The sequence below is a fragment of the Mustela nivalis genome (assembly GCF_964662115.1).
Source record: "Mustela nivalis genome assembly, contig: HAP1_SCAFFOLD_2709, whole genome shotgun sequence".
Classification (NCBI taxonomy): Eukaryota; Metazoa; Chordata; class Mammalia; order Carnivora; family Mustelidae; genus Mustela; species Mustela nivalis.
The window spans coordinates 11389-35798 of record NW_028133956.1 but is presented as its reverse complement, the minus strand read 5'-3'; the positions used below and the strand labels follow the sequence as shown (position 1 = coordinate 35798).

At 45.9% G+C, this 24410-nt stretch overlaps 2 protein-coding genes across 8 annotated transcripts; one reads left to right on the top strand and one right to left on the bottom strand.

Moving 5' to 3' along the window:
• Positions 1-380: 380 nt before the first annotated feature.
• Positions 381-12444, bottom strand: ARPC4 (actin related protein 2/3 complex subunit 4). 4 transcript variants are annotated; one of them, XR_014308226.1, is made up of 6 exons: positions 12071-12444; positions 7964-8082; positions 6434-6545; positions 5164-5259; positions 3008-4225; positions 381-2784 (listed from the first exon to the last, which is right to left on the bottom strand). XR_014308226.1 is itself a non-coding variant. In XM_082751214.1 (6 exons), exons 1-6 carry the CDS (start codon positions 12071-12073, stop codon positions 1352-1354), a joined length of 507 nt encoding a protein of 168 aa, XP_082607340.1. In that variant the 5' UTR covers positions 12074-12444; the 3' UTR covers positions 381-1351. The 4 variants fall into 4 exon arrangements, 2 of the variants coding, with proteins under 2 accessions (XP_082607340.1, XP_082607341.1); XM_082751214.1 differs by having other exon boundaries at positions 381-1357; positions 4055-4225; XM_082751215.1 differs by having other exon boundaries at positions 381-1357; positions 4055-4225; positions 12019-12094.
• A 236-nt stretch (positions 12445-12680) lies between these two features.
• Positions 12681-23713, top strand: TADA3 (transcriptional adaptor 3). 4 transcript variants are annotated; one of them, XM_082751212.1, is made up of 9 exons: positions 12681-12987; positions 13709-13941; positions 15303-15553; positions 15671-15776; positions 17267-17408; positions 17502-17605; positions 18820-18929; positions 21196-21381; positions 23179-23713. In XM_082751212.1, exons 2-9 carry the CDS (start codon positions 13735-13737, stop codon positions 23369-23371), a joined length of 1299 nt encoding a protein of 432 aa, XP_082607338.1. In that variant the 5' UTR covers positions 12681-12987; positions 13709-13734; the 3' UTR covers positions 23372-23713. The 4 variants fall into 4 exon arrangements, with proteins under 4 accessions (XP_082607338.1, XP_082607336.1, XP_082607339.1 ...); XM_082751213.1 differs by lacking the exon at positions 12681-12987 and adding an exon at positions 13079-13158; XM_082751210.1 differs by having other exon boundaries at positions 17267-17605.
• Positions 23714-24410: the final 697 nt, after the last annotated feature.

Genomic DNA, 24410 nt, shown 5'->3' with positions numbered 1-24410 from the left:
AGAAGCCTTAGATTTGAAGCCTACTCTCTTGGTCACTAGCTGGGGGTTTTGAAGCAAGCTGCTACATCGCAAGGAATCACAGTTTCCTTAGCCATGATAAGGAATCACCATTTCCTTTAGGTTACCTTTTAGCCCAAATGAGCTCTTTATGTGAGTAGGATCAAAGCTCCGTACAGGCACAGAGCAGCTTCAGAAACGAATGGTGCTTGGACTGTAATAGGGGTCCCTGGGTCGTGGCCCTTGGCACAGATAACATCAGAAACCAATCGGGAAGACGACTACTGATGGAACCGCCCAGGCCCCCCAAGTACCAACTACATTGTCTTGGGAAGAAAAAGCCCCACTGCACCCCCACCTTTCATATACACAGTGCACAGACCTCATGCAGCCCCAAAGGGGCAAGGAGAGACTTTAATCAGGAGAGGAGGCGGGATCCACCAGAATAAGAAAAGGTACAGCGAGCGTGGGAGCAGAGGAGCCAGAGCAGGCAGAAGAGACCCAGCTCAGGAAGCTCTGGAAGACTCACCCCTCCAACTCTAGCACAGGCACTGCACTGATAGACAAGGCAAAATCAGTGGCCCCTCTCAGCTGGGAGGGCACAAAGAGGCCCTTGTGGCCAGAGGCACCTGGCTTTCAGTGCCCAGCTTCGAGGCATGGCCGGTGGCCACCAATTAAGCCCTTGTTTCCAACCAGTGCTGGGTGGCTTATCTTCAGACAGAGCTCAGGAAGCTGGCAGAGAGTCCGAACAACTTCCACTGGGCCCAAGGAGGCTCAGGAGCAAGAGGACAAAGGAAAGGAACTGGAGTCTGAAACCTTCCTCCTTCCCTCCCTCTCTCCCAACCTGGGACTTCCTGGAGGTGGGGGGGGGGGGGGGACACACACAATAGTCGCCTTCTGGCTCCAGGCCCGCCCAGACCCACAGCGACCAATATGGTACAATCACTGGGACCAGTCACAGCCACTGGAGGTGGAGGTTGTTTCGTGTAAAAAAAAAAAAAAAAAAAAAAAAGACAAAAAGGTTACAGTCTCCTACAAGCACAGAATTTAAGTTTCAAGACGTTAAAAAAAAATCTGTCCCAGCCCAGGGGACTGAACATCAGAAGCCAGCCTGACCAGGCACATGTGGCCTTGGGGCAGCATGTGCCTTGGGGCAGGTCCACTGCTGCTTTGTTGCCCAGCTAGCAAGCATACCACCCACCTCCCGCATCTAATACCCACCCCAACCCAGCTCCCCCACTCTGCCGCCGCTGTTGCTGCCGCCGCCGCTGCTGCTCTGGGGAGTAACTCCAGGATGCCTTCGCAGAGACACAGGGGAGTCTGAGGGGGAAGGCCTTGAGATCCAGCCAGATGGTTAAAACTGTCAAAAGAACCAAGAGGCAGTGAATGGCAGTTATTAGTGTATCCTGGTAGGCCTGCTCCGGGGAGGCAGGCTGATCTGAGAGCTGCTACTGTGCTCAGATTTCTGAGGGATAGGTTGGGTCCCAGCACACCTTGTAGGCACCCTCTTTCTAATTCAGCCTGCATTCAGCAGTGACCTTCAGGGCTAACTAGTTTAACTAATGTTACTAACTAGTTTAACTATTGTTAAACCTAGCACTAGCCAAGACAGAAAAATTAAGGGTGAAGCAGGCTCTTCCAAAGCTCCCTTTAACCATGTCATGGTGACTGCTATACAGCTGTCAGTGCCTTGCTTGAACTGAGATGGGAGCTTGCGTGCAAGGGCATGGGGATTAAGGGGCCAAGAGCAGCAGGACCCATGATCTGGTACTTTCTGTCAAGCTCTGGGTGGTTCTCCAGCCATAATATGCCCTTGGAAATATCTTCTGCCCTCAAGAGGAGCTGCACACATCTTACAGATCAGCAACTGTGGCCCAGTGGCCCACAGACAGGACCCAGCCCAATAACGAACACTGTCTGGTCCACTAAGTCTTTAAAAAAATATGAATTCATTGCCAACCTTGAAAATATCAGAGATGTCGCATACAAATCCAGATTTGGGGCTTCTTTTGAAAAGCTGAACAATGAAACCGTCATGGGCAGGAGCTCTGTAGTAGTAGTCACCCTCTTCAGAAGAGCCATGTGCTTACCATATCCCCAATGGTCCACTTCACTCCCATGCATTACCTGCCTAGGCCCCTCATGCACCCGAGTATGTGACCCCTGCCAAATGCTATGGTGCCATCTTGATCTTTGAATCTGAAAACCAAGCTCTAAGTCCCAGTTCCTCCTCTTGCAGGCTGAGGGCCCTTAGGCAGGTGACTTGACTTTCGGAGCCCAGTTCACTCACTCATAAAAGAGGGATAACCCATGACTCAAAGATTGTTTCAGGGATTGAATGAGATAGATAAATGTTCTTAGCTGTGTAATTATAGAAATATAGTTAGCATCTGAAACTAACAGTATACTATATGTTAGCTAACTGAATTTAAATTAAGAAAAAGAAAGAAATGCAGTTACTGTAATTAAATGGTTAATGAGCCAAATATTAAATTAGGACAAGAACTATTTTCCTTTGCAGGGGTGCCTGGGTGGCTCAGTGGGTTAAGCCTCTGCCTTCAGCTCAGGTCATGATCTCAGGGTCCTGGGACCAAGCCCCGCATTGGACTCCCTGCTCAGCAGGGAGCCTGCTTCCCCCCTCTCTCTCTCTGCCTACTTGTGATCTCTCTCTCTCTCTCTGTCAAATAAATACATAAAAATTGTTTAAAAAAAAAAGAACAGTTTTCCTTTGCAGTTAAATGTTAGGCCTTGTAGTGCCTTGGCCATAAAACTTTGGTGCTACAATACCTGGAAAACTTACTGGGGCGCCTGGGTGGCTCAGTGGTTTGGGCTGCTGCCTTTGGCTCGGGTCATGATCTCAGGGTCCTGGGATCGAGCCCCGCATCGGGCTCCCTGCTCCGCAGGAAGCCTGCTTCCCTCTCTCTCTCTCTCTGCCTGCCTCTCTGCCTACTTGTGATCTCCGTCTTTCAAATAAATAAATAAAATCTTTAAAAAAAAAAAAAAAAAATACCCGGAAAACTTACTATGTACCAAATGATTTGCTTTGTATACCTCTCCTCATTTAATGCTCAACCATACTAGAAAGTACATATTAATGAATAGTCTCATTTCACAGCTGAGGAAACCGAGGCTTCGTATCAAGAGATTCAATAACATGCCCAAGTGGGCAGCGAAGCTGGATGCACACACAGGCAGTATGACCCCACAGCCTGTGTGATCTGAACAAGTATGCTACCCTGCGTGCACAGTACACTGTGCACTGACTTTTGTACACTGACTGTGCTCAGTATAATTAAAGCCCAGGGGAAAAAGGGGTAATTTCTATTTTTAGGAATCTGAGCTCCTTCTGGGCTGGATCTGTGTGCACTGGTAGGAGTAAACACTAAATCTACCATCTAGGGATTATAGTTAATGCAAAGCAGAACATGTCAACAAACCAAAAACTGTTTGGAAGAAGAGGAGAAAAAAAGAAGGCCATGTCCTGAATATCTAAATAAGAACAACTGTGTCATCAGCTCATCAGTGTAAATAATTTCTCCTCTTCAGAGGGCTGCAGTCCCTTCAGTTGGGAACACAAACAACTGAAGAGGGATCTGGAGGGACAGAAGCCATGAAAGTAATGAGAAACAGGTCGAAAACACCATGACTATAAGCCTGATAAAGGGACACTGAAAACATTCAAATTTGTTTGAGAAGTAGAATTACATTGATTAACTGTCCTACATTCTTGGAATATTCCCGTGTACATTTAACTTGCCTCACCTGAGGTCTGAGCTAGATAGAGGGAAGGACTAAGTACATTTTGAGATGTAGAAAGCAGCATCTAAGTCCCCATGAGAGACTAAGGGAGGTCCTTGAGTTACAGAAAATGCACTGCAGATCCCAAAGATCACCCATGGGTCCCCCAGCCCCAAGTGGCTGACATGCCACCCACCAGCAGGTCCTATAGGCCTCAGGAAATATTCACACTATTGGCACTACTTTGCCACCAGATGCTAAGTTCTGAACCCACAGCTCATCCTACCTCTGGAGGGACACCAAGAAGGCCGCCACTTACATTCTTGAGGAACTCCTCAGCCACGATGCGCGCACGAGCGTTAACCGACAGCTTCATTTCACTGATCTCCTTGTCAATCTCCTCCATGAAGTGGATCACAAAGTCCACCAACTTGTGTTTATACATCTGTTCTGTGTGGAAGTTGGTGATCAGAAAACTGATGTCATATCCCTGGGGAGGGAAGACAGCAGAAAAGAGAAAAAGAAGAAACAGGAGAGAATTAGCATCCCAGGGCACTCAGTAGGCCATGTCCTCTATGGTCACTCAGCTACATGCTTCCTACTGGCCATGATCTTCTCCCAAGTCTCATGACCTTCAGGCAGCACCCTGCGTAGGGTGTCTACGCTGGGTCCAAGTAACTGACCCAGGTGAGAATTTTGTGTCTGACAGGCATCTCTGGAAAACTACCTGTGATACACAGCTGCATTTAGGATGAGTCATGGGAAGAGTAAAGGAACTTGAAATCTTGTTCACAAAAGAATCTAATGAAACAGAGAGAAGAGATGCTTCGGGAGAAGGATGGGACTGGGCTGTGCATGTGTCGAAGAGTAATCTTATGTGTTCTGGGTGGCCCCGGAGGCTAGATCTAGGACCAGGAAGAATGATTTTAGCTCAGAATGAGGATGAGCTTGGCCAACACATCTGATGGTGCACGCTGCTCTGCACAGTACTTGCTTAGTCACTGGGATTATTTTAAGTTGATTTGGCAGGGAGTCTATGGAGAGGACTCGAGTACAAAATCAGACAACCACCGAGCCAATGCCAACTATGTCCCTGAGAGACAATGATTTAGTTGGTGACACAGCTTAGAAAGGATTTCTGATTCATTATACCCTTTGTGCCATTAGACTGTAGGCTCTGGGAAGATGAGCAACACATCTCATATTTTTTGCCTTTTCCATAGCTGAGGGAGACCCAACTTTTCCCAAGTTTCTGATCCCCCTTATTCTCACTCCAGCTGAAATGAAGGCCAACTCTCAACTCAGGCAGTGGGGGGTCCTATGGCTGGAGGAGCAGCAATCCTGTTCTTCAAACAATCCCAGACCAGTGACAGTAGAATTGGTGGAAGAATCTTGAATATTATGAACATGTGGATCACACAGTCTCACCTCCACTGGTTTCCTTCGAAGAATAAAAAAGTTCTCTGCTCGCATCATCATGAAGCGCATGAACTTGTGGCATAAAATCTTCTCAATTTCATCAGCCTAGTAAGAGTGAAAAATAAACAGGGCTCCCTAAATCTGACATCACAGGCCAACAGAAACCTGTACCCTGGTCTTCTGACCTCAGTTTCCCCCAGACTCACTGTAGGTAGTGGGGTTTCACATCAGGGGCACTGCCTGAATCATGGGGCATCTGGTTGCCAACTGAATGTCTACTATATTAGAGCCTCTTCAACTCAATAAGACATTATGATCTCATTTTCACCCATTCCAAAGATAATTCTGGCAAACAAACATCTTTTATCTGCTCCTTCCAGAGCCTGTATCTACATTCAAAGCTGTCTCTTCCTTTCCCATTTCACTAGTGCTGTATTTCTCAAAGTCTATGATATATATACCATCTGGAATTATCAGAGATAAACCTAGGTGGTCTCTGCTTTAGTAACAATGAACATTAAATAATCCCCAAACTTCAACCATGCTGAATTCTCATTATTTCTAATGAAAGAATTTTGCAGCCAGGTGCTGGTATATATGTCCTTAACACCTTCTAACACTTGTTAATCTCCCTTTTTAACAGAGCAGGGACCAAGGACAGAGCTTTCTGTAAGCAAGAGGGCCTACACTAAATAACAGTTTTGTTTTCTTTCACTGCTTTAGAGTTCCCCCTATCTGCTTTCTTTCACTTCTTTAGAGTTCCTCCTATCTCACAAGTGATACTGTTTTCCACTACGGCATAAGGTTTCTGTTTCAAACAAATTTAAGTAAAAGAGAATAAGTTAAGGAAATCCATTAAACAAATAACTACCTAGGTGGTACATAAATATGGCAAAAATTATAAGAGTGATGGGAATATCAATGTCACCTAAGAAAACATAAGAAATTACATTTTTTTTACCCTAAATCTCTTTTTCAAGGTTTATGGTTGTCAAATTGGTATTGGTACTATTTATTTCTATGAACTGGCCTTATTCCCCCTTCCTTATAAATGATTCTTTGACCTGACACCAAAATGGTCATGGCCTTGGCTGCTACTTTTCCTAACTTCTAACCTAGAGCAAGGCTTACAAAACAGGGTTGCTCTCTCTACTTTGCTGACCTGGCAAATCATTCCTTGGGTACACCTGGGTTTCCTTGCACCTCGAATCTGGCACGACGTCTCTTGGATGGGGATCCCTGGCCTCCTGAGGAGGCAGGGGCTCAGTGGTGAGCTCACCTGTTTCACAGCAATGCTGACCCGGACAGAGTTGATGGAGCCCTCAATCAGAACCTTTTCCTTCTCATTCCTGCTGATGGTCACAGGTTGTAACAGGAGCTCTTTGCTACTCCTGAAAACACAATGTCACAGAGGCCTCTGTACTATAGAGGAACAGAATGCTCAGGGAGACCCCACAGCGGCCCTGGAATCTCTGAGACCAGAGTCCAAGGAACAGGAGACTCACAAGTAGGGGCGCTCCAAGATGGGGGCCAGCAAGTGTGTTCTCCAACAGAAGGAGCAAGCTCTGGAGTCAGGGCGATAAGGTTTTGAAATCCAGCCTCCTCTGTTACTTTCCTTGGACAAGTTACCCTGTTGGAATCTCAATTTCCTCATCTGTAAAATGACTGATTCCTATTTCACTGGCAAGGATTGAGAGAGATCAAAAAGGGTCAATTGTCTAATAGAGTGCCTGGCACATGGCAGGAGCTTTACAAACGAGAGCTCTTATTTTAATAACTACGGGCAAACCCATATACCATTTAGGGAATGAGAAGAGAGAGGCTGCCATAAGAATAAGGACAAGCTAAAATCAAACAGTTTGGCCTCCTTTAATTATCAATCCAGAATGATTCACTTATTCAGCATTAAGACTCTTCTCAGGTCGGCTCCCATTTTGATGCCTCTGAATCTCTAGGTATTTTTATTTTTTATTTTTATTTTTTTTTTTTTTAAGATTTTATTTATTTATTTGACAGAGATGACAAGCAGGCAGAGAGGCAGGCAGAGAGAGAGGAGGAAGCAGGCTCCCTGCTGAGCAGAGAGCCCGATGCGGGGCTCGATCCCAGGACCCTGGGATCATGACCTGAGCCGAAGGCAGCGGCTTAACCCACTGAGCCACCCAGGCGCCCCTCTAGGTATTTTTAATGGTAATTAAAATGCCCAGCAGAATTCATGTTATGTTAAGTACAGCAACACGAAACATGCTAACATTTTGTTAGTATTTTTAAATTCAAATCATTCCAACACGGTGTGGTAACAGTTTATCTCAGTTATAGGTGTCTCAAATTAAACTTTAGAGAACAGAAAAATTTAACAAAACATAAACTAGATAAGAGAAAATAACCCAAAGCATAGAAAATTTGGAGTAAGGAATGAGAATACGAGTTGGTGGGGAAAAGAACATTCTTTGATCTTTAAATTACAAGAGGGCAGAGATGGCTTCTAACAATATTCTCCACTCTCTCCTTAAACTGGGTTCAACAATGACACAGGAGATACTTACTGAACAGCCCTACTCTGAGACGTCACACCTGGTGTCAAGCAATCTTGGCTCCAGGGTTTAGCTTCTCCCCTGGGTTTTGTCCTGCCAACCCACTGACCCTATTTTTGGAACTGCAAATTGGGAACCATTGCTCATCGAGCAGTAAGACAAAGTATGTGAACTACAGTTGTCTTGACAACTCCAGGACGGAAATTCATGACAGCCTCCAGACAACTGCCATCTTTGGGGCTGACCCGATCACCCACCCTGATCTTTCTCTTCCCTACCTGACTTCTACTTCAGGCTTGTTGTGTCGTTCTACAACCTGGGAGGAGAAATTCTCCAGGCAGAGGGCAGCCTGCAGTGTGGCCCGCACGGCACTCAGGTAGGGACGGAGAGTGGCAGTCTATAGGAAAAAACACAAGGGAAAATCAGAATCTGCCTTAGCAAACCCATTAGCCCTCTACTCCAACTACATGGGAGCCAGGTGGTACTGAGAATATCTGGCTCTCACATACCACAGTGAACAAACAGTCTAGGCCTTCAAGGTGCCTTTCATTCTAAGTCTAGAGCAGTAGATCTCAACAGAAGACCATTCTTCCTGCCAGGAGACATGCAGCAATGTAGGGACATTTTTCATTGACAGGACTTGGAGTGGGGTAGGAGTGCTACTGGCACAGAGTAGAGGCCTGGCATACTGCTAAACATCCTACAACTCACAAAAATGAATTATTCAGGGGCATGTGGGTGGCTCAGTCAGGCTTCTTGATTTTGAATTGGGTCATGATCTCAAGAGTTGTGAGATCTAGCCCCGCAAAGTGCTGCATGCTCAGCACTGAGTCTGATTCTCTCCCCCTTCCTCTGCCCCTCCCTCTATCTGGGTGTGTTCTCTCTCTAAATAAATAGATACAAAAAGAAAAAAGAAAGAAAGCCCCAAATAGTGCTGATGTTGAAAAATTCTGGTCTAGGGGCGCCTGGGTGGCTCAGTGGGTTAAGCCGCTGCCTTCGGCTCAGGTCATGGTCTCAGGGTCCTGGGATCGAGTCCCACATCGGGCTCTCTGCTCAGCGGAGAGCCTGCTTCCCTCTCTCTCTCTCTGCCTGCCTCTCCATCTACTTGTGATTTCTCTCTGTCAAATAAATAAATAAAATCTTTAAAAAAAAAAAAAAAATTCTGGTCTAAAGGCATACAGGTGACAATGACTATTCTCAAATCTGTCTTTTGAGCCAACAATGGGTAACAATAATGTGTTAGACGATGATCTAAATGTTAAGATTCTAAAGACAATCTCTACCTTAAAATAGCTCAACTGGTTACAGAAGACAAAAAACAACTATGATATTCTAAGGAAGAATGAAAAGGGATAGAATTTGATTCACAAGTTACATTTCCAAAAGAAACTAGTTTGGAAGTAAAGATGAAAACAGATTTTATAATTCATAAAAAGTAAACTAAGAACATTCCCATTAGAGGGATCAGCTTCTACCTACACTGGCTTATCTTCAGTTGTATTAACTAAGTCTTTCTTACCTCAGGGCTTTACACATGCTGATCCATCTATCTACAGGCTTTTCTTCCCTCGCTTGACCCAAGTCATCCCTCAGACCCTGACTTATTCAGGGAAGGACCCTTCCTTCCTCAGAGAGACCATTCTTGACTTCCCCCTTCATAGTATTTATTATAAGTTACAATAACACAACCTTCATATTTCTTTAGTAAAGTGATTTCTTCTTCGCTAGACTGTAAGCTTCATGGTCAATAGACCATGTCTCTTTATTCAAATCTATATACCCTGCTCCTCACTCGGTACTTAACATATGCAATGTCTTACTCTTTTTCTATACAACATTATGTATAATACCACAACCAAGATTAGAACAAAACCAAAAAGGGGCGCCTGGGTGGCTCAGTGGCTTAAGCCTCTGCCTTCAGTTCAGGTCATGATCTCAAGGTCCTGGGATGAGCCCCGCATCCGGCTCTCTGCTCAGAAGGGACCCTGCTTCTCCCTCTCTCTCTGCCTGCCTCTCTGCCCACTTGTGATCGCTGTCAAATAAATAAAATCTTTAAAAAAAAAAAAAAAAAGAACAATGCAAAAAGGCATTTAAGAGTTCCAGAAGTAGGGCGCCTGGGTGGCTCAGTGGTTAAAAGCCTCTGTCTTCAGCTCAGGTCATGATCCCAGCGTCCTGGGATCGAGTCCCATGTCGGGCTCTCTGCTCTGTAGGGAGCCTGCTTCCTCTTCTCTCTCTGCCTGCCTCTCTGCCTACTTGTGATCTCTGTCTGTCAAATAAATAAATAAAAAATGTTTAAAAAAAAAAAAAAAGAGTTCCAGAAGTAATGATGAGTACAGGGTTGCTGTATACAGAAAGCATTTTAGATTCAGTAGATAATGCTGCAATGGTAGTCTAAAGATTCACAGGTAATCTCAAATTCCAGGCTGTTAACTTTAGCTTTTCTTTTAAGGTAGTAAGGAACTGCTGGGATTTTCTGAGGAGGAAGTTGTATGACTTCACGAGTTGCATGGTGGCTCTGCAGAGAATGGACTGGACAAGGAAGTGAGACAAAAGGCAGATAGGGTTATTCAAGAACACTGAGCCTGGGGCAGTGGAGAGGACAAGCAGCGGGAGGGTATCACAACAGTCAGACTGTCATATAAGATGTAGAGAATATGGAATCAAAAAACACCTCCCAACAAACTGTGGTTCACCCAGACGATGAAATACTACTCAACAATAAAAAGGAGTAACTAGTGATACATGCAACATAGATTAATCTCAAATGCATTATGGTTAAAAATCCACATTGGGACGACTGGCTAGTCCAGTCTGAAGAGTCTGTGACTCTTGATCTCAGAGTCGCGGGTTCAAGCCCCAAGATGGATGTAGAAAATACAAAAACAAGTAAGTAAATAAAGTTAAATCACTGTTTTTTTTTTTAAGATTTTACTTATTCATTTGACAGGCAAAGATCACAAGTAGGCAGAGAGGCAGGCAGAGAGAGAGGAAGGGAAACAGGCTCCCTGCTGAGCAGAGAGCCCAACATGGGGCTCAATCCCAGGACCCTGAGATCATGACCTGAGCCAAAGGCAGAGGCTTTAACACACTGGGCCACCCAGGCGCCCCTAAAGTTAAGTTTTTAAAAAGCCACATCCAAAGGCCTACATCCTGAAGAATTCTGTTTGTATGACAACACTGAAAAGGCAAAATATAGGAGAAAAAAAAAATCTGGTTGCCTAGAATGGGGAGAAGACAGGACTGATAACAGAGGGATTTGAGGGCACTTTTTGAGGAAACATTCTGTTATCTTGGTTGTAGTAGTGATTACATTATTGTGTTTGTCAAAATCCACAGATGATAAACTTAAAAACGGTGATTTTTAGGTGACAAGCCCCTGACACCTGCCTTTTCACAAATAAAATGCATTCTCATGTAATACCTCAATAAAGTTGACTTTTAAAAAATACAGGTGATATAGCCTCAATTAGAAGAAAGAAAATCCAGGCTTCTACCTGAGGTAAGAAGACACAAAGCCAGGACAAGTAACATAAAAAGAAAAGCAAGTATAGGAGAGAAAATGATTTTTGACCCGGAGATCTAATTTGAAGGTGTCTTTAAGATTTCCAGGCAAACCTTAAAAAAGAACTAGGAAGACAGATTCAAAAGGCACCAGAACACACAAGGTCATCAAAGCCATGACTCGACAGGTGCCACTAGGAAAAATGCAAAGAGGAAGGTGGTGAGCCCAAGCCTCAACTCCCAGGAACACCCACATCTATCAAATGGGAGTACTGCCAGGAAGGGAGGGATCAGTAGTAGCAGAGCTCACGGTTAACACGGCTGAATTCTGACCAGGAAGAGGTCTGGGTGGTGGCAGCATAAAAGCGATCCTTCTGTGCGGTAGAAGCAAGGCAGGGAGTAAAGAGAAGAGTGGGATAAGGAAGTGTAGACGCTTCCTCTGGGAAACCGGGGTCAAGCGGGCAGGAGAGGACAAGACCGTGTACTGAGGGAAGTTCTCACTCAAGTTCTCCTCTGAGTGAGAAGACCTTACTATGCGCCTCAGCGGTCCTACTACGGGCAATGAGGCCTACTAAGTGCCTTCACGGCGCTTCCACCAGCCTAAGAGGTCCCACTTCTGAAGTCCTCTACCCTCACAATTCCCCACCTGGACCGAAAGCTAAACCTTGAAGCTGCAAGTCCTGCTTCGTAAGAAGGCGTCCCCCGCTCGCCCCTTCCTCACTTCGGCTCCAGCCCCGCCCTCTCTCCTCCAGTCCCCTCGTGTCCCAACACCCCGCAGTATCCTTCAGCCCTGGGCCTCTCCCCTGCTAAGCCGCATCTCCCCCAGACCCACAGCTTTGAGGCAAAACCGCGGGGGTCCCTGGCCCGGGGCCCGGCTCTCTCACCATCGCGGGCGCTGGCTGGGCCGGAAAGCGGAAGTGCGGAAGTGGCCAGCCCCGCGACGCCTGCCTTTTCGCGAGAAGCGCAGCCTCAGTCTCCGCCCGAACTTCCGGACGGTACCATCTATGATCCGAACGGAGAAGGGGGAGCCCAGGAACACTTGGTCCTTTGGAAGTTTCCCCGCTAGGACTTTCTTGACATTTTTAAGCTCCTTAAGTTTCAAATAGATACTCAAGTTTATCCCGTTATCCATGCAGCTCTCCCTTGTGACTTTGGCCTTCTTGTCTTTGTCATAGTCTTTCCCCATAATCAGGCAATGGTGCAGCCCGGCCTCAGGTTGGGCACCATATTAGGACACGGCGAGGCGGAGGAGTTCTTCGTTCCTTCCGGTTCTGCGCCCCTATCCTTTCTTTGGGCCCCTCCTACTTGCAGCCCCTTGGGCTCAGCGGGACTAACCGCCGGGCAGAGAACTCGGCTGTCGAGCCCCGCCCCCAGCCTCGGGCTGTTCCCCAGAGTAAGCCTGAGGCATACCCCTCCCCCCCGCCCACCTGCAGTGGGCTCGCTCGCGGCCTGTACAACCTTCCCCGCAAGCCATATTGGGCTCTCCCTCGCGTCTCCCACCCCCGCGTCCTCTGCAGGGAGCCCGCCCCTAGCCAGTTCCGGGGCGGTTGCTCCCACTAACCGGAACTCCCCGCCCCCTCCGGTGGCCTGGGGGCCGTAGGAGGCAGCAGGAGGCTGCAGTGAGGAGGTAGAGGGGGTGGGGGCCGCGTTAGGGGGTCCCTAGAGGACGGGGACCCTGAAGGCAAGTCACTGGGGCGACCCACGGGAGGGGCCAGCCATTACACAGGCGCACTTCTGTGCCAGGCACTGAACTGGGCTCTTGACGAGCATCCTCTCTTAATCCTCAGAACATCCCAGGGAGGTAGGTACTATTGTGATCCCCATTTTACAGATACAGACTTCTTATGGGGAAACAGATTCAAGATTTGTTTTGTCCCCATTTTGTAGATGGAAAAACCGAGACTCAGGAAAGTTAAATAGTATGTTCAGAGCTACATAAATAGAGAATGGTAAAGGCTGGACTTGAACCCAGGTATGTCTAGCCTACCAGCCCACATTTTTAACCACTGTCAGGGGCAAAGAGGTGGGACAAAGATGGGAGGGGGGTCAGACAAAGAGAAGCAGGGAAGCACGGAGAACATTAACATTGTAAGAATGGGATGTTTGGAGCTCAGGGGATTTGCAGAACTCGGGAGGAGTAGAATAGAAAAGCATCAGGAAGGTAGGGCATAGCATATCACAGAAATTAGTGGCACAGACTCACAACTACCTGGACTCAGATTGCATCTTAGTAACCTTGGGCAGGTACCCACCTTTACAGAGTCTGAGTTTCCTTGTCTGTAAAGTGTAGATCACCATTGTCCCTTCTTACGGGGTTGGGTGAGGAATTCAGTGAGAAGCCAGTAAAATATCTGTACTTGGCTTGATGTACAGTAAGTGCTCTGTGAGTGGGGCAGCGCCATCAACCTTGTCAACAAGGTACTGAAGCTGGGCTTTCTCCTTGATTCTGTTCCTGGATGAAGGGAGCTCTTGGACTTTTGTTGTTCCAGTTTATCTCCTATCAATGGCTCTCTCCTCTCCAGTTCCACAGGGTCCCGTATCCTGGGCCATGAGTGAACTGAAGGACTGCCCCTTGCAGTTCCATGACTTCAAGTCTGTGGACCACCTGAAGGTCTGTCCACGCTACACGGCCGTGCTAGCCCGCTCTGAGGATGATGGCATCGGCATCGAGGAGCTGGACACTCTGCAGCTGGAGCTTGAAACTCTGCTTTCCTCTGCCAGCCGGCGTCTGCGGGTTCTCGAGGCTGAAACCCAGGTGATACCCTATAGAGAGGATATCACCAGGGGTGGACTCTGATGAGTTATGGGATGGGTCATTGAGTTAGCCGCACCTGCTGAGGCTTGGGGTACAGGAGCTTAGCGGGGAAAGGAGAGTCCCAAGCTGGGCTCGTGTAACACATAGAATATATAAGAATGTGCATGATCCTCATAAATGACAAGATTTCCAATTTACTGAGCATTTATTGACCCCAACCCCCATTTTGTTCTGAGTCCTGTGCTAGGCGTTGGAGAGAGGTAATTAGGATACTTCTGGCCTTCAGGGTGTTTGCCAACTAAAGGGAGGGGGAGGTCAGACAAATACCAGGTGATATTGTATTATGGTTAGACGTATAAGGGAACTGAATTGAGAAGACCTGGATTTGAATCCTGGCCTAAGTACTTACTTAGTGCTGCTGTTTCCTATCTATGTGACTTTGGTAAAGTTGCCTCCTGTCACTGAGTGTCAGTTCCCTATACGCAAACTGGGATGAATAATAGGAGCTACCTTTGAGCTTTTGTGAGATAAAAGAGAGGTTTTTTGTTTTGTTTTGTTTTGTTTTTTGCAAAGCCTCAGCCCAATATCTAATACTAAGTATTTCAGATATTAATTATAGGTACTACTCTTGATTATTTCTGTTCACTATGTAAACATCCCGTGAGCAGTGTGTGTCAGATGCTATGCCAAATCCTGGCGAACGGATAGTTAAGATGAATTTCATGATCTCCAGTAGCTTATAGTCTAGTTGAAAAGACAGGTATAATACTATTCATTCAGGGATGATCAAACAACACATTTAGGCTTGCGATGGAGGTACAAAGTGTAAGAGACCCAGAAAGGACCAAGATACCATTTTAAGAAGATGAATGGTTAACCTGTGGTCCCTGTGCACTGAAGCTTTTTGAGCAGGGCTGTGGCATATTGTTTTATTTTAGCATGTAAGAAGCTGGGTAACTGATGTGGAAAAGGCTTCCCAGTTGTGGTGACATTTGAAGTGAAGGTTTGCTGGGAAGCTTGTTTGCATTCACCAAAAAGTTACCAGCAGCATATTCCAGTATTAATATGCAGTGGGCATGAGCATTTGTTTGACCTAAATACTGTGTGACTGGGTTGAGTGAACAGAGGTGAATCAGTACAAATAAATAGAATGATGAGAAGTATATGAATAAAATCCTATGAGGTAGGAACAGAAAAGGAACTGAGTTTTGAAGGATGAGTAAGAGTTTACTAAATAAAAAGGGAATGGATAAATAGACTTTGGAGCCTTCTCAAGTCTAGATCCTAATTCTTCACTAGGAGAAAAACTTGTCCTTCTGACTTCCCTTCTCCCCCTCAGTGATAGTCTCTATAAATTTCAGATCCTCACTGACTGGCAGGATAAGAAAGGTGATCGACGATTCCTGAAGCTGGGTCGAGACCATGAGCTTGGAGCTCCCCCAAAACATGGAAAGCCGAAGAAACAGAAACTGGAAGGGAAGGCGGGACATGGGCCAGGTCCTGGGCCTGGCCGGCCCAAATCCAAAAACCTTCAGCCCAAGATCCAGGAATATGAATTCACTGATGACCCAATTGACGTGCCACGGATCCCCAAGAATGATGCCCCCAACAGGTTCTGGGCCAGAGAGTATAGAGGGGCCTTGGGATTTAGGCAGTAGAGGCTGGAGGGGCCTGGAGCTGAGGATGGTGGCATAAGAGGTGTCCATTCAGGATCTGCTTCTCTTTGCAGGTTCTGGGCTTCCGTAGAGCCCTACTGTGCTGATATTACCAGTGAGGAAGTGCGCACACTAGAGGAACTACTGAAACCCCCAGAAGATGAGGCTGAACATTATAAGGTAGAAACTCTGGGCCTTGGTTGACAGGGTGGTGAACAAGAGGGCTCAGAGGTGCCTCTGAAACAAATATCCCAAAGTCATGTATCATCTTCCTTCCCCTACTCTGCCCCTACCCTACCCATCCAGATACACAGGCTTTAATTCTCAGCTCTCTTCTTCCATTATCTCCTCTCTACCTCATCCAAATGATCACATACATCCTAAGGCATCTACTTCAATGACACTGTCCTTTGTCCCAACATCTCCATCACTTCTGCTTTGATTCTGGCCTTCATTGGATTTCACCCAAATGGTCTGTTAATACTTCCTTGCTTCCAGACGGACTTTTTGTTTTCCTTTTTTTTTTTTTTAAAGATTTTATTTATTTATTTGATACACAGAGAAAGATCACAAGTAGGCAGAGAGGCAGGCAGAGAGAGAGGAGGAAGCAGGCTCCCTGCTGAGAAGAGGGCCCAATGGAGGACTCAATCCTAGGACCCTGAGATCATGACCTGAGCCAAAGGCAGAGGCCCTAACCCACTGAGCCACCCAGGCGCCCTGTTTTCCTTTTTTTTTTTTTAATATATAAAACTTTACTTATGATGTACATAAAACCGATTCCATTAAAGAAGTTGTAGAAAATACAGAATAGTGTCAGGGAGCACTCTCCTCTAGGTCGCTGTTGTGTTAGGAAGTGACAAAGCTCTGTTCCTAGGCCTCCCCTGACTCCTGCACAAGATGAAGTCCAAGCATCGTGGTCCTTGGTGACACAGCCCTACTGCCCCTCTCCAGTTTCCTCAGCCATGCCCCCTTGTCACTGCTGCATTTACCAGCCCTGCCAAGCAGCTTGCCCTCACCCCAGGCCCACGCAGACTCTTTGCTGGTCTCTGGGCCTCTGCACATGCTCTTTTTCCCTTACCAAACTAACTTGTCCTTCAAAGCACTGATGCCTTGTTATCTCCACCAGAATGCCTTTGCACACTCCCCACAGTACGTTTCTTTTTCATATACACAGTACCTATACCTACCTCTAACACTTCAGTTCTTTGAATTTTTAAAAAAATTTATTGGGAAAAAAAATTATTTGAAGAGTTAATCCATATAGGCAGTAGTAAATTCAGGTAATACAAATGAGAATTTCCTCTCCTGACACTAAGGCTCCTAGATCTCTCTAGGGACCACACCTATGATCTGAGATGGTCCAGGTACATACCTCTTTCTGCACCTCTATCTTGGAAATTGTTTCATACTGGCTCCCATGTGTGTCTTAGTTGGTTATGTACCTGTCTCCCTTACTAGACTGTGAGCATAGAGATTTTTATCTCCTTTATTTCTTCCTACCTATGCATGGCATGGGCCTTAGCCCTGGGGTGGGTACTTGGGAGACCCATAAGTGAAGGAGTGAATGATGAGCCTATTCGCAGTGTCCAAGTGCAGAGAGAGCCCCCACTCACCCCAGGCATGGCTCGCCAGTGTTTACCCCCTTTTGGCCGGGTGGCATCTCCCCACAGATCCCACCCTTGGGGAAGCACTACTCCCAGCGATGGGCACAAGAGGACCTGCTGGAGGAACAAAAGGATGGGGCCCGGGCAGCAGCTGTGGCTGACAAGAAGAAAGGTCTCATGGGACCACTGACTGAACTGGACACTAAAGGTAAGGTAGGCCCTGTCTCCTTGCCCACCACAGGCCAGGACTTGAGTTCCCAGCTCTCAGCCCACCTGTCTACCATTTCTCTGCCCACTTTAGATGTGGATGCCCTGCTGAAGAAGTCTGAGGCCCAGCATGAGCAGCCAGAAGATGGGTGCCCCTTTGGTGCTCTGACACAGCGCCTCCTACAGGCCCTGGTGGAGGTGAGCACCCTAACTCAACAGGAAATACGCTTACTTTCTGTTCTGATGTTTTATTTTGTGTTGAGATATGTCATACATTTAGAAAGTTATACGGATCTTGAATGTATAGATTGACAAATTTTTACATCTGAGCACACTTGTATATTTGGCCTTATGATCACAAAACAAAGTGTTGCCAGTGTCTTAAAGCCTCTCATGCCCCTCCCAGATTCTAACCTCCCCCCAAAGTGGCCACTACACCACAGTTAATTTTGTTGAGTATTAGCTAAGAGCTGAGCTCTGTGCAAGGGCTTTCCACACATCCTCTTGTTGGAGGCAAGGGCAGTGGTTAGCCCCATGTTGCATACTAGAAAATTGAAGCTCAGAAAAGAGAACCGTTTGCTTGAGGTTGTATAGCTAATAAATAGAAGCAGGACACAAACCCTAGGTACAGAGTCCCTTTTTTTAATACCTACTATCTGGCCTTAGGCACATCTCTTCACTTCCCTGAGTCTTAGTTTTCTCCCTGACTCAAATACAGTAGTGTTTTTCTCTCATGTAATAATCTGGGGACTGGTGTTCCGAGTTGGCTGAGGTGGGAGTGAGGGGAGATCTCAGCTTCACACCATCAAACAAGGACCCCCAGCTGTGGTGGCTTTGCCACCCTAAACATGTACTCTGCACAGGGTCATTTTGGGTATGATTGCTACTCCAAGCCCACAGAGAAAGAGCAAGGGAAAATGTGTGAAGGAAGGTTTATGGGCTGTGACTGCCTGTGGCTCTTATCTCTTCTGATCACTTTTCACTGGAGAGAATTTGTCACATGACCACATATAACTACAAGGGAAGCTGGGAATTATAGAATAGCTGGGCAGCCATAAAGCCAGCTACAGAAAGGTGAGAATGGCTTTTGGACAGCCAGCTGCCCTTGCCACAACATGCTTAGCACAGTGCCCGGTACAATGCAAACGCTTAGCTCTTCTTTTTACGATTGTTGAGATTATCATTGCTCTTCTGTGCTCCCTTCTTTTGGTATCAGTACAAAAAAGGATTCCTAAAATGATCAGAGTTTTCTGGAATCAGTTTGGGAAGGCTTCCCAGAGGGATGGGAATAATAAAAGAGTATTATTTCTGGTCTGTGAAGACTGAAGATTCTGACTGAAGGTCAGAAAAGAGCAAGAAAATGGAAATACTATGGCTCTTACTCCTTCCATCCCATTCCTGTGGTTTTCTAGGAAAATATTATTTCCCCTATGGAGGACTCTCCTATTCCTGACATGTCTGGGAAAGAATCAGGGGCCGATGGGGCAAGCACCTCTCCCCGCAACCAGAACAAGCCCTTCAGGTAAGTGACAACTCTGCTCATATCCTACTATCTGGCCCCTGCCTCTGTTGACTTCTTTCCATCCCAGCATGGGAGGTCTTCATTAAAAGAGAGATTGAGGGCATTTTGATGAAGCCCAGTGAAAATTTCAACCATGCATGCTCACCCAGCATTTCTACATGCACAGACTCAAGTACAAGGTTGTTCATCATAGCACTGTTCTTACTGTAAATGGTCTAAATGAGCAACTGAAGAGGATTGGTTGGCTAAACAGTTGTAATTCCACATGATGAAATAACCTGTAACTATTAATTATCTTAGGGAAACCTAGTTAATTGACACAAAAAGATGGAAACAGTAGAGTGTTAAATGGAGAAAATATCAGTTGAGCATGATACAAATGATCCTGGTTTTACTCAGTATATATTTAAATTTGTGCATGTAGGGGAAAAAACAAAATAATGTGTAATAAAAGATTGGAAATAACATGTAACAAAATCTGTAATGTGTATAGCATATAAGTAATGTAAAATATTTATGCTTTTGTATGTGTAATGTCACTAACAGCAAAATAACAGTAGTATTTTTAGTAGTAACAGAAAATAATCATGGTTCTCTCCGAGTTGTTGGCATTACAGGTTTTTCTGTATTTTTTGACAGTGGATATGTGTTGGCTTGTGTTTGAAATAAGACCAGATGTGTCTGTCTCTGTATTTCCCAGCATATTGAGCAATAATTGACATATATTCCTGTATGAGTTTAAGGTGCATGTGTGCAAAACATGTATGTGGTCTGATTTACATATGTTGTGAAATGATTACCACAATAGGTTCAGCTAACATCCATCTTCTCACATAGATACAATAAAAAAAAAAGGAAAAATATTTCTCCTTGTGATGAAAACTCTTAGGATTTACACTTTGTATCATACAGTAGTGTTAGCTAAGGTCATTGTGTTGTATAGAACATCCTGGGACTTATCTTGTAAGTGGAAGTTACCTTTTGATCACCTTCCTCCAGTTCTGCACCCCCCTCCTCGTCCTTGATTCTGGTAATGGAAAGTCTGATCTCTTTTTCTATGAATTTGTGGGTTTTTTAGATTCCACATATAAGTGAGATTATGTGTTATTTGTTTTTCTCTCTCTGACTTATGTCATTTAGCATAATGCATTCAGAGTCCATCCATGTTGTCACAAATGGTAGGATTTCCTTGGTTTTTTAAGGCTGAATAATAATCCATTGTATATATACCACAATTTTTTTTTTAAGATTTTATTTATTTATTTGACAGACAGAGATTACAAGTAGGCAAGAGAGGCAGGCAGGGAGAGAGGAGGAAGCAGGCTTCCTGCTGAGCAGAGAGCCCGATGTGGGGCTCGATCCCAGGACCCTGGGATCATGACCTGAGCCGAAGGCAGAGGCTTAACCCACTGAGCCACCCAGGCACCCCTATACCACAATTTCTTTATTCCTTCCTCCATGGATGGACACCAAGGTTGCTTCTATATCTTGACTATTGTAAATAATGCTGCTGTGAACATGGGGGTACAGATGTGTTTTCAAGTTAGTATTTACATTTCCTTTGTGCATATTCCCAGAATTGGAGTAGCTGGATCGTATGGTAGCTGTTTTTAATTCCTTGAGGATCCTCCACACTGTGTTCCACGGTGGCTGCACTAACTTATGTTCCCACCAACAGTGCAAGAGGGTTCCCTTTTCTCCAGATCCTCGCCAACATTTGTTATCTCGTCTTTGTGATGATAGCCATTCTAACAGGCCAGCAGTGATAATTCATTGTGGCTTTAATTTGCATTTCTGTAATAACTAGGGATGTTGAGCATCTTTTCATGTTCCTGTTGGCCTTTTATATATCTTCTTTGGAGAAATGTCTATTCAGGAACTTTGCCCTTTTTTTTAATTGGGTGGGTTTATTGCTTTTGAGTTATATGAGTTCTTTATATATGATGGATATTAACTTCTCATCAGATAAATCATTTGTAGATGCTTTTCCCATTCCATAAGTTATCTTTTCACTTTGTTGATAATTTCTTTTGCTATGCAGAAGTAATTTTTTGATGTTGTCCCGCTTGTTTAGGCTTTATTTTGTTGCTTGTGCTTTAGGTGTCAAAGCCAAAAAGTCATTGCCAAGACCCATGTCAAGGAGCTTAGCTTTTAACATTTTCTTTGTATTTTTATACCTAGATAGATAGGGGGTGCCCAAAGAGAAAAGAATGTGTTCACTAGCCTCTAAGCTGGGCCTTGAGCAAAGGACTCCCTTACTCTGTAGTGTGCCACATACTAAGTCCCTGGAGAGCCGCATCAAGGAGGAGCTGATTGCCCAGGGCCTGCTGGAGTCGGAGGACCGCCCTGCAGAGGACTCGGAGGATGAGGTCCTCGCAGAGCTGCGCAAACGGCAGGCCGAGCTGAAGGCGCTCAGTGCCCACAACCGCACCAAGAAGCATGACCTGCTGAGGTGAGTGTGGACAGGTGATGTGGGTCAGGGAGTGGCTGAGGAGGCCTAGGCCGCTGCTGGTTGCCTTCTGGGGGCTTTATAACAGTGTTCCCAAACCCTGTGGGGCCTCTAAATCACCTGGAGAGCCTTGGAAAAATTACCATTGCCAGGCACCACAGACTCTAGGGCTCAGGCACCTATGATTGATTTATTGACTTATTTGGAATTACGGTCAAAAAAACATATAAAATTGATTCTTTCAGTCATTTTTAAGTGTACAGTTCAATGGTATTAACTATATTCACATTGTTGTGTGATTTATTTTTTTAAATGTTCATACTTACTTTCATTTTCCAATATGTTTTTACAACAAATTTCATAAACATAGAGTGTCTGAAAGAGTAGTATGATAAACACCAATATACTACCTAACTGGATTTATCAGCTATTAACAGTTTGGACATCTGTGGTTATTACTGGCCCTTCACTGGAAATTGCCCAGCATTTTAGTATCAGTTCTTTAAGGAACTGGTCACAAGATCTTTCCTTTTATATTTGCTCCCAACCATCTTGCCCTGAGTTGGTCATGACAAAAGTATAGGTGACATCTAGAGGGAGATTATGTTGTTGCCATCTTCTGGGAAAAGTAGGGAAGCAGCCTCACTGACAGGTGTGTCTTCCCCTCACAGAGCCCCAACAGGGCTGGGTGTACTCATTCATTTGGCCGGCTCTGCCTATCTCTTACACGTTGTACTGGGGGCTAGCAAGAGAGGCAGAGCAAAAGGCTTGTGGTGTATAGGTGGATGATTGGTGCGCCATTAAAAGGAGAGGAAACTGCTGACAAGCTAAGGGGGTGCTTAAGGATGAGGGTACATTGAGTGCCTACAGTGTACCAGGGGCTTTGTATACACTACGCTGTTTAATCTGGACTACATCCCAGGGGATAGTTGGTATTTTCCCTGTTTCCTAGATGAGGAAGTAAAGGGCCAGTGAAGTGAGTGCTCTCCTGAAGGTCATATAGCCAGTAAAGAGCCAAGGTGCAACTTGAGCCCAAGGCTAAATGCACAGCCTCTTTCTAGTTCCATTTCATGCAAGAACAAAAGGAGGAAAATAAAAGATGAAAGAGGCACTGATAGGGAAAAGCAAGGATATGCAGATATAGAGGTAGTGGACAGTGAATGAACTAGCTTGGGTTGTCAGGAGACCAGAATCCAGCCTTCAGTCCTGCTGTGGACCAGCTACCGGGCCTTAAGTAAGGTATCTCCTGCCCCAAGCAGCAGCTTTCCCTTCTGGAAAATTAACAGGTTGGACTAGGTCAGATCTCTGAACCGCCTTCCAGCTCCACCAACAGTGGAATTTATAGGTCGGATTCCATTTACAGGGGTTGGTTCTGCCTCTGTTCTTCATGTAGACCTCAGGCTGCCTAGACCCTTAGGTTGCTTTGGAATTTGGATACGGAAATAAGGAGGTCTGCTGACACTAGAACACCTTTTAAAGAAGATTGGAGTCAACCTGCCTTAATTCAGGTCTCCTACTCACTACTTGTGGGATTTGGGGGTGTTTTTTACTCTTCTTGACTTCCATTTCATCACTGGTAACATCGCTGTTATGAGGCTTAATTCTGCTGACATGTTTGAAGAGCTTGAGATTGTACCTAGTGTATAGTACCATACAAATGTGGTTCAATAACTTTGCTTTTTGGTATGAAACATCCACAGGAGTGCCAGCCTGGGGTGGTGTGTAGGTTCATTCTGGAAGAGGGGGGGGGCCACTGTGGAGGTGGGCTTCCCAGGGCACCTGGCTGGCTGGTCCCCACAGGCTGGCAAAGGAGGAGGTTAGCCGGCAAGAGCTGAGGCAGCGGGTCCGCATGGCAGACAATGAGGTCATGGATGCCTTCCGGAAGATCATGGCTGCCCGGCAAAAGAAGCGGACCCCCACCAAGAAGGAGAAGGACCAGGCCTGGAAGACTCTGAAGGAGCGTGAAAGCATCCTAAAGCTGCTGGATGGGTAGCCCTCACTCCTGCCTCAAGCTGCCTTCCTCTGGCCTGGGGGAAGGAGGGGTGGGAAGCCCACTTCCTTCTTTGGGCTACCCAAACCATAGGCCTGTGGCTGCCTGAAAATGTCAAATTGTGACAGTCTCTAGAGGATTGTGGCCTTTCCCTGAATTCTTTTGGCCTAGCTCTGTAGAGCTAGGATATGGGAGGCTCTGTTGGGCTGGCCTGGGGCCTAGTCTGTGCTTCCCCCTCTTTACTATCCCCCACTCCCACTCCCTCTCCCTCAAGGACTTCTCTCTTGTGGTTTTGTAAAGTGCAAACCTGAAAGTAAAGTGACTGCTGTGGTTTTTTAAAAAGTATCCAGAATCTTTGAATGTCTGTTATTGTGGGGTAGAAAAGAACTGGTGTGGGTGGCAAAGGAGGGTATGCTTGGGGGCTCTCAGCCTTTGGCCATTCACCCATGTCATTTATTCAGGAAGAACTCCCTGAGGATACTTGTGGATTCATAACAAGGAAATGTGTTGATTGGGGTCTTGGTGGTCCTTGGGCAGGGTGGCCTCCAGGGTTGGCCAAGCCAGCAACTCAACAGGACCATCAAGGGTCCAGCTACCTCTGTACTGTGTCAGGCCTGACACAGAAAGCTACCGTATCAGCTTTTGCCTGAAATAGGTTTTCCTCCAGCTGTGCAGCCAGTAGCAGTGGACAGAGGCAAAATTGATGTCTAGCACAGGAGAGAGCAGGAAGGAGCCAGCTGGCATTCCTGGCCCACCCACAAGAGCACAATGCCTTTCCCAAATACCATTATGTCTCACCTGGCCCACACTAAGGCCTGCATGTCCATTCTTGAACCAGTCACTGAAGCAAGGGATGCCTCTACTGTCATTTAACTGGTGCGAGTAGAGTCTGCTCCACCAAGCCCAAGGCAGTGGGGAGAAATGGGGGAACCCAACAAAAATCTGAGTAGGAAGGGGAAGTGGATGCTGGATAGGCCACCAGTAATAGCCCTTCCTCAACCCGAGCGAGAAACTAGGCCTAGGCGATACAGATGAGCAAATG